The sequence below is a fragment of the Gracilinanus agilis genome, chromosome 1, assembly GCF_016433145.1.
Source record: "Gracilinanus agilis isolate LMUSP501 chromosome 1, AgileGrace, whole genome shotgun sequence".
Classification (NCBI taxonomy): domain Eukaryota; kingdom Metazoa; phylum Chordata; class Mammalia; order Didelphimorphia; family Didelphidae; genus Gracilinanus; species Gracilinanus agilis.
Genome location: NC_058130.1, coordinates 654266620 through 654277083, shown reverse-complemented (window position 1 = coordinate 654277083; position 10464 = coordinate 654266620). Strand labels below are relative to the sequence as shown.

General features: G+C 33.6%; 1 protein-coding gene across 1 annotated transcript in view; it reads left to right on the top strand.

Moving 5' to 3' along the window:
- LOC123255273 (E3 ubiquitin-protein ligase UBR5-like) overlaps positions 1–10464 on the top strand; it is a 77681-nt gene that overhangs the window by 46704 nt on the left and 20513 nt on the right. The window contains exons 2-6 of the mRNA XM_044684107.1: positions 3729–3939; positions 4554–4680; positions 8791–8942; positions 9378–9473; positions 9854–9977. Of these exons, the coding sequence (XP_044540042.1) occupies positions 3729–3939; positions 4554–4680; positions 8791–8942; positions 9378–9473; positions 9854–9977 (710 nt within the window). The remainder of the gene's footprint in view (positions 1–3728; positions 3940–4553; positions 4681–8790; positions 8943–9377; positions 9474–9853; positions 9978–10464) is intronic.

Here is a 10464-nt window from a genome sequence, read left to right as displayed (position 1 = left end):
CCTTCCTTCCTTCCTTCCTTCCTTCCTTCCACATTATCTCTTGCTTTTTTAACTCTTGAAATAGTGAGGTTTCTTGGTAAGTAATTGTAGACACTAAGTGTTGTCTCTTTCACTTTTTTTAAAAAGCAAAATTCTCTTTTTGTAAAAGAATAAATTTGTAAGTCTATCATTTGATAAAAATTCCTCTGTGAAACAAGTCTTAACAAATAAAAACATACAGTAGTGTATGATTGTTGTTACTATATTTACCCTAGGAATGCATAGTCTTCCCTATAGTGTGTCAGTTTCTTAGCAGCTATGTCTACCACTCCATTTCCAAACAGTATGTTTTACTGGATAAATATCATATTTGTTTTGCTATTAGTTGTTTTGGAAGGCTTGGAGATTGTCCTTTTTTGGGGGTGGGAGAGAATTTCATACTTCTCTGTAGAAGTTTTTTTGAAATATAGATTTAACTTGAACAGCCCTATCTAGTAAGTTTAGTTTAAGTATATAGATAATTAGATTCCCATTATTGTAATCTTAGATAAAAATACTCCAAAAAAGAATATTGGCAAAAAAAATTTTGGCCCCTATTCCCCTTATTAGAAATACTTATGACATTTACGAATGTTTTATCATATGAGCTTCAACTGAAGACCTTTTTTAAAAATAATTAATTTTTTCAACTATCTTTATCCTGTTGAGTATTCAGCAGTATGTGATTCATTTAAGAAGCAGGAAGTAGTATAGTAGTTTTACATTTCAGCATTCCTTGTAAATACTACTTCATGCCAGCACAGTGCAAATACTGCTGCTCCCTTTCAGCACAGTGCTGGCACATAGTATACTTGTAAGTACTTGTTGGATTGACTATTTGGGAACCCCTGGACCTCATGGCCTTAGTGTTACATTTGGATGTGGCTAATTATAGCTTGTTCCAAAGGCCTTTCATGAGTCTTTAATCATGGACTACAGTGGGGTATCTTATAATTCTACAAGTGCTGACTTTACTCTGGTAGTGTATCAAAAATGGCTTGATGAGGGTGTTGTTATTTGCCACCACTAAATGTGGTAGTGTATTTTAAATTTTTCTTAGGGGACGCTAAACTGACTTAGCCAACTTCCAGTCTTTTGCTCATTTCTAGATAATTAATGATAGTTATTTCAATAGATGCTTCTCTAAAGTTAGATGTTTTAGCTTTAGTATGCTCCATAGAAATAAGTGAACTTTTGCCTTTTGAATCTATTTCCTGCTATTCTTGACATTTTTTTAAGAGCTGGATGGGATTTTTAAGGCCATTTACTTCAAACTCTTTGATTTATTAGAAAAGAGGACTGAGGCCTAGAAGGTGAAATAACTACCAAAGGTCAGCTAAAAGTAGTGACAGAGCTAGAAGAGAACCTCAGTTGTCAAATGCTAAATCCAGGGGGAATGTTTGGCAAGTAATTCCATCAGTATTCTTAGCTTCTTTGTACATTAGCTGGCACTAATGGCTAAGCCTTCTACCTACTGATTTCTGGCTATTCAAAATTTATAAGCCTTACTCACAGTTCATGTGCAGTATATTGTGTTTTGGGTATCCCCTACTGTCTGTCCTGTAGAGACAGCCCTCCAATTTCTCTTGCAGCAGGAAACACATGCTTTTCCTATGGCTCTTCCTGATCTGGACAAAGAGAATTAAAGAACCAGGTTAGGGATAGAGGGACACTCTCCCATCCTCCCAGCTTCTGTCATCTTCCAGAGGAATCAGGTCTGAAACGTAACTCTGTCTTTTTTGACGGTGCTTACTATTGCCTAGAAGCTACTTATCTTCCCTCCCCATCACCCTCATCCCCTTATCTTGCAGATTGTAAATTATTTCCCCAGTTAGATTATAAATTGCTTGAGGATAGGAGCTATACTTTATATTCTTATATTTATCCCATCTCCAACTGTACAACACAGCACTGTGATTTGCCATAGCTGACATTCAGTAATGTTTATTTTTGTGTTAAGAACAAACCATTCTTGCAAATATTTATTTCTGTAATTTTTTATTTTCATATTTCATTTTAAGAGTTATGTAAGTTAATATTTCTTATTTCTCTATTGCATTTGAACTTTTTCACTGTTTTCTTCTTCTTATCCTAAGTTGTAGGTAACTTGTTGAAGTTATATTGAGGGTAGATTTTTAGATATGGAAATATTGTATCTTCCCTAATGCTTAGCATAGTGTCCAGGTTGTGATAAAATGCCTAAAAACTATTTTTTGAATGTTTTAACTTGGCATTCATGCTTTCTCTGACTTAACTTTCTACAAGAAAGGACAATCCATTTGTCAGTGGGAAAATTAAGAGTCCAAAGTCTTCACGCTTAGATATTTCATTTAAAAATAGAAAATTATCTCCAGAAGTATTTTGTTCGACAATTTTTTTGACATGTAAAATGTTCAGCACATTGAACAGCTTTGCTTCATTCCAGCAGTCATTAAAGAAGTTTGTAATTAAGGTGTTTAAAAGGTAAAAATTTTATTTCATATCAGTTTTATAGAATTTCCAACTACGAGGCAAAAAATATTAAATGATATGTAGAATTGAAAGTTGAAGTCTAATTAAAAGCTTCATACCTGTAGAGATTGGGTTACTACTGAAATCACAACCCATTCTATTTATGCTATTTTTGTTATTTTTGAAAGCTCAAATATTTAATTCCTTAAAATATTTATCCCTCAGGCTCTTTTAGTATGGTATACATGTATATGTATTATCAATATTCATTAAAGAAACAATATAGTTTTCTTAACTAATGAAACTGAACAACATACGATACCAGTGTGCTTATGTAGAATACTGGGAAAAAGGAAGCAATCGTCATTATTCAAATAGCTTTGAGCCCTAAATCTGGACATCAAAATTCACACATCAGACATTGGAAAACCTCTCAGGGCTAATGTGGTGCAATGGAAAGAACACTTCATACGGACTCAGAAACTGAGTTCAAACTTAGACCTTGCCACTCATTCCCCATGTGACTTTGGTTTAGTCAGTGTTCCTCTCTATATTTTAGTTCCCACACCTGCAAAATTAAGGGGTTGTGTTTAATGATCTCTTCTATCTTATCCAGTTCTAAGTAGATGATTCTATGATCCTGTCTATGCCTTTCCACTGACTTTGAGCCCTTTTCAAGGATAGTTCTAAAAGGTCTATCAAAGTAGTACTGCATCAGTGGGGAAAACTGTTCTATTGCTAATAACAAATGTGACAGAAAAAGGGCTATAGAAAGTGTAGAACTATGGAGATGTTTAGTGGCATAACTTGCATGTATTTAAGCCATCCATTGTATCACTCTTAGGAATGTTTGTATTCAAGGAAATTTAGTATTTTATTTATTCTAGAGCTTTAGAAATAAATGCATCTAAATGGTTATAATCATTTTGGTGCTCGAAAGGGGGAGGGAAGAGCTTCTGGAGAGTATAATTAATTATGTGGAACAGTTCAGTCATTTCCCTTGCCAGATAAAGAAGCTATTATTACTATACTAACTGAATATATGAGACACAATTCTAGTAATTTCATCTTTTATTTCTCTTTTAAACCTTTTCCCCTAAGATCAGGCAAAAGATGGATTTGATTCTCTTTATTAAATATATATGAGGGAATCTCCTGGATTTCAGGAGTTATTATTCATTTCTAGATATGACCTAAAATTTTAGTCTTGGCACTTACTGCAATCATCACTTTTATTTCTTTTTCTTATTTGAGTACAGAAACAAACCTTAATGCAGCATATTCTCCGATGTGACTATGAGGCCTGTCGACAGTATCTTTTGAATCTTGAGCAAGCAGTTGTTTTGGATCAGAATGCACAGATTCTACAGACATTCCTCAGTCATAGATGTGATGGAAATCGTAATATTTTGCATGCTTGTGTATCTGTGTGCTTTCCAACAAGCAACAAAGAAACAAAGGAAGAGGAAGGTAAGCTGAAAAAGCTTACCACCAAAGAAAAAATTATCTTACTTATGGAAGGGGATGTGATATATAAGTAACTTTATTTTTGGAAAAAGCAATGTTTTTATATGTGTATGACTCTTTACTTGCATACTTAATAACCTGCAAGTTAAATTGATTTTTATTATTGTTCCTCTAACTTCATGATTGTTGAAATTTTCTTGAAATTCAACTTCATTTGATAGTGAGATTACTTTGACACTTTTAAAAAAATTGTAGTTGTAATTTGTTAATTATTAACTCCTAAACATATAAATCTCACTTCTTTAAGAATATTAAGGCAGTTAAATGGCAAGAAAATTATCAGTTTTACTTTATTTTGAACAATGTTTTGATAACCAGGTTTTGGTAAATATACTTGTTTCTGAACTTTTATCTTAGTGTTTCCTTAAAGCAAATATTGAATTGATTAAATAATAGTGGTAAATCTGTCTATGCTTAACTAAATTCTTATAAAATAAGAGAAATTTCTGCTTTTATTGTGTTACATTATTTTAAAAAAATTAATAAAAGTATTAGCTATAGTTGGTTATAATTTTTCATCTTTTGCTTCTAGTACCAAATATTTTCTTATGTTTCAGAAGCAGAGCGCTCTGAAAGAAATACATTTGCAGAAAGACTTTCCGCTGTTGAGGCTATTGCAAATGCAATATCTGTGGTTTCAAGTAATGGCCCAGGTAATCGGACTGGATCATCAAGTAGCCGAAGGTAAAGTAATTTTTATCCAGAAAGTTTTTTAGAGAACAGAAAAGTCCAGAGAAGGAATAGTTTTTATATTTTTATGAAACAGTTATAATTGCAGTTCTATCATAGAAAGGAATGCCCAATGTGATTGTGAGTGTCTTTATTTGTAACCCTTCCCACTTCTCTCTTAACCCCTCCATCCCTTTCACCCCTAGATACCCCAGGCTCCAAAATCTAGTGAATTTTTGCCCTGTTTTTTTCACTTTTCCATGTGTTTCAAATTAATCATTGTTGCACAGAAGAAACAGATAGTAATTGAAAAGAATCCTTAGTATTCGTTCTTTTATGATTATTTTTGGTCTCTGCATATCCTGATAATGATAGGAAATGCTAGATTGATCTCTATCACTTAATTTAGTGGTTACACAAAAAAATATTCAGTCCATTTTAGGTTCTCTTTAAGTTGTGGGATAAAGACTGTTGTATGTTCAAAAATTTTTTTTAAATAAATGATGTTTTTAGAAATTTTTCTTTTACAATGAGAATGCATTCTCATTCAAACTTGATGCAGGCATAATTTCTGATTAGATAAAATGAGAACTCTCAGTTACAACGCTCAATCATACTTCATTAAAATTTTTTTGTTCTCCAATTGGTACCCAAAAATCTGCCTCAAAAAAAAATTCGAGGTACATTTACATAACACTTTAAATCTATATAGTACTTTAAGGTTCACAAAGTGTTTTCCCTACATCAATCCCATAAAGTCTTATCTTCATTTTTTCAGATGAGGAAATTGAGCCTTAAGGAGCTTCAGTGGCTTGCTGCCTCATTCTTCCTTCCCTCTCCCTCTCTTTCTTTCCCCCAGGGTCACAGAAATAGAGGTGTGAGTTTAATAACTTCAAATCCAGTGCTCTTTCCACTATACTACACACTGCCTCTCTGTGTCCAAAATTATGGCTTTAATATGAGGCACAGAAGACAAAATATACAAAATGAAAAGTATTTTATCTGTTGTCATCAATTTATATGTTTAAGACTACTAGTTAGAAATAAGGATCTGGTTCTAAAATTTATAGAAAGATTAAATTACTCAGAAGTTAGGATCTGAATTATTTCAAGCATTTTACTTCCTCAGGGAAGATACTGATGCAAATCAAGTTGGCTTCTCTGATATGGTTGGTCCAAATACCACTGCTGCCATCCTTTGTTCATTTGAGGATTATTTTGAAGGCAAACACTAAAAGGAGCTTCAGGAGTGGGTAACGAATCGCTCACAGAAATAATTTGCAGTAGAAGCTCCTTTGAGGAATTTGCTGAAGATTTTACTGCAGTACTTTTAACCAGTTCAAAAGCAGGGCTGTCTGTTGAAACAGATGAAAGCACAGGAGTCTTAATCAACGTCTGACAGTAGGAAATCCAAAGACTCAGCTTCATTGATGTCATCTTATAGCCAACAATGGATTATTTAGGAGTTGTCCCCTGATGAATATACAGGCTGAGAATCAGGAACTCTATGCCCAAAACTGATGCACTTTCAGTGTTAAATACTGTTATATTCCTTCAGATGATGATTTACCTCAAGTTTTGTTATGTGACTGGATAGATCCTGAGTTCAGAGAGCAAATTTAGTGGAAAACATGATTGATGCATCTGATTGCAGGTGTATTTACTCTAGAGATCGTTAATCTGGAAGACACATGACCTTCGCTTTTTTGTCACAGTGGTGTATTTGAACATGACTGGATACTAAGGCTTCTGTAGTATGGATATAACGTGCTTACAAAGAGGAAATTACACCATCCTTGAATTCTTCCATATTGTCAGAAAATACGATGACTCCAGGCAAGCCTATAAGAAGAAAACTCAAAACTCTGAATCTTAGCAGCCAAGGTGGTATCTCCTCAGTATAATCCTCAGCCACTGAGGATCCAGGTGAATCTTCATGAATTGTGTTCAGCATCTTGAAGAATGATTTTATTTTTTAAGAATCTATATGAGGACCTGGGCATTCTGTTAAAATCTTTACCCAAAAGACAATGAAGAAAAAAGGCTAAGGACAACTTGAAATTAAAGTAGAGGGAGGGATGACTCCTTGCCCCTCTCTTTTATAGCCATTTGACTACATCAAAACAACATAAATGGGAGTTGGCAAGTTCTTGATTTCATAAGCTTCATGCATTCTTCACAAACTGTAAACATTGTTCTTGTTGATAAAGCCATATCACGTACTTGCTGTATGTGAATCTTGGTAATATGCAATGCTTCTCACTTATTGTTCATTGCATGTTTTGGCATTTTAAGGACACCAAGTGTCTAATTCCAATTATTTAAAATGGTAAAAGTATCATTCTGTAAAAGAACAGATAACCAACTGTTGTCCTGATGGAGTGCCCTTAGTCATAGAATTGTGGTACCTATCTAGAATTTCTGTGTAAGTATTTCATTTAGAAAGAAATAGAGGTCATCTGGACATAATGATGTGACTTTTTAAATATACTTCATTGATGCTCAGTTTTAAGGTGATAATATGCATTTAGAAAACATAATATGTTATAGAAGAGTTGTTTCCTTTACAAGATGTATAGTGATTTAATTTGTATAGGTTGTTCCATGTAACTTTTTTTCAGACAGACAGACAGACATAAACACAGTGTAATGCTCCACCTTACAGAAGATGTTTTCTCAAAATTTGGTAATAATGAGGATTTCTATAAAGATCATCTTTATTTATAGTTATGTTATTAGAAATATGTATTTGTCTTCACAAAGAAATAAAAACATCTTAAAATATAACACATTTAAATAGAACTTACTTTTTTTTTTAAACCCTTAACTTCTGTGTATTGGCTTATAGTTGGAAGAGTGGTAAGGGTAGGCAATGGGGGTCAAGTGACTTGCCCAGGGTCACACAGCTGGGAAGTGTCTGAGGCCGGATTTGAACCTAGGACCTCCCGTCTCTAGGCTTGGCTCTCAATCCACTGAGCTACCCAGCTGCCCCCTAGAACTTACTTTTTAAGATATCATTACAAAAGATGACTTACCATTTTAAAATGATGTCCAAAATGGTAATGTGAGAGGGACATATAAAAGTTTTCTAAAACTTTAGATTTTAATGAGAATAAGGATTTTCATCATTTAATCAATTTTTTGTGAAAAAAAAAAATGTAGCCTTGGCAATTGTTTTTATTTTTCTTCGAATGGGAAGGGTGTATGTGTACAATCTTAGTTTTGTGGAGCAAGAAATAGCGTCATCTAGAAGCATGCCTGAAAGATTCTTTGTTGATTGTTCTCGTGATTGGAATCATCTCTTTCTGATAATTGTATAAGTTTGAAAACTAAACTTTTATTTAAAACCGCTCATATTTTTTGCCTAAAACTACATTAATTTAGTGTTACTAGGTTATTTTTAGAACACAAAGATGGTGTATTATATATTTTCACAAACCATTTCAGATAGAGGTAACAATTCATCATGATTATGAAGCAGAGAGTACATACAATCTTTGAACCTTTCATATTTAACTGTTTTGATTTTTCTTGAAGATAAAAAAGGAGTTTTTAATTACTTGTAAGTTTCTCTTTTAAAATGACTGGCTTTATTCCTTCATAATTAGATTGATGTGGGAGCATGTGCCAGTGGTTATAAAACTGAACTAGAAAATAGACCACTCTGTGTCTCTCTCCTTCCATGTGCATCCCACTCCCCACACCTACCCCTGTTCCTCTCCTTTTTGGCTTGTTCTGTGAACCTAGAGTTGTCACATATCTATTTAGAAGCAGCACATGGCATAGTGGGAAGAGCACTACTCTAGAAACTTGAGACCTGGCTTCTATTCCCAATTCTGCCAGTAATTTGCTGTGTGGTCCTGGACAAGGCACTTAAGTCCCTGGAGCCTAAACTTTCCTCCTCTGTAAAGCAATGGGTTTGGACTAGACAGTCCTTTTAAGCCTTTTTCCAGCTCTGGCATTCTACGTACCTTGAATTTTCCGGAATTGGAGTAATATTTATTTGTAAGAGTATCTTTTGAACTTTGAAGGGAAAAAAAAAAAGTTCTGTGTAGCTGTTCATTAAATTGTAGTTTCGCAGCCAGATTTTAACATTTACTTTCTTTCTTATTTTGTTGTTTCTAGTATGAGATTAAGAGAAATGATGAGGCGTTCCTTAAGAGCAGCAGGTTTGGGTAGACATGAAGCTGGAGCTTCCTCTAGTGACCACCAAGATCCAGTTTCTCCCCCAATAGCTCCTCCCAGTTGGGTTCCTGATCCTCCTGCCATGGATCCTGGTAAGATTTCTTATTTTTATATAGTATTTAATATGAAACATTAAAAGAAAAGAAAATGATGTCATATATGAAATAAAGAAGTTCATTGATCTATGCAGTAGCATAATTTATTAATCTAGCTGAGAAAATGGTCAATTTTAAAAATATGTAGAAATGTTAGAAATAGATTTTTAAATCACTTCAGGTTACTCTATTAGAATATTCTCTTTCTCTTCTTTTTTTTAAAAAAGTTAAACCCTTTATATGTTAATAAATTAGAGTAGTCATTAATCTAAGTGGATTCATTTTAATTGTAGTTTTTAAAAAATCCATTTTGACCTCTGTCTGACTTGACCTCTGGCTAGCAGTAAAAGCCTTAAGGTCAGTTAAGAGAACAATTTATTAGGGATATGTTTTATATAATGATGTACATCCTGCTGTTCTGTTTACTGAAAGATGGTGACATTGATTTTATCCTGGCCCCCGCTGTGGGATCTCTTACCACAGCTGCGACTGGCACTGGTCAAGGACCAAGCACCTCCACCATCCCAGGTGAGAATCCACTGTTTATCTGCATAGGCATTATGAAAAAGAATAGGGTTTGCTTTGCATTTAGGCTTCTACATATGCACATTTTACCTAAAGTTCTATCTCCTTGATTGGAAAAGTATCTAATCTTCTCTAAATTAACATTTTGTACTGCTGCAAAAATGTTGCATATATGTAGATATCCTTAGAATTTATTCAGGTTTATAACAGTATTCTGAAGTTATTTTAAATTCTTTTAATGAAAAGCATAACTCACTACTAATACTAGACTTTTTTTAAAAACAATGGTCTATTTAATCCTTTAACTTAATGCATAATTTTGGGTTTTATTTTATGACACAGATTTTGATGTTTTGTTACCAATTTCATATGTTTAATTACAGGTCCTTCCACAGAGCCATCTGTAGTAGAATCAAAGGATCGAAAAGCAAATGCTCATTTCATATTAAAATTGTTATGTGACAGTGTGGTTCTGCAGCCTTACTTAAGAGAACTTCTGTCTGCTAAGTAAGACATGTTTATTGATTTTTCAATTTAACTCATTGATGCTGTTATTTAAATAGATCTTTGAAATATGTTTTTGTATGAAATAGTAATTATTCTTTTATCTTCATGTCAGCTGTCTATAAGGAATTTCTTTTATTTTTAAAAAAGCTTATCTTCCATCTTGGAATCAATACTATGTGTTAGTTCCAAGGCAGAAATGCCATAAGGGCTAGGCAGTGGAACAGTGACTTGCCCAGAATCATACCCAGAGTGAAGTGTCTTAGGCCAAATTTGAACCCAGGACCTCATGTTTCCAGCCTTGGCTCTATCCACTGTGCCATTTAGCTGCCCCTATAAGAAATTTTTATTCTCAAGTGTCTTCCACTTGGTTCCCTAGCATTTTGTTCAGTTGTTATATATCTTACCATTATTTATTTAATGTATGTTCAAAAATGCAAATTTATTTACTTTTCAAAAACAAATAGTTGGGTTATATTTGCTAATATAA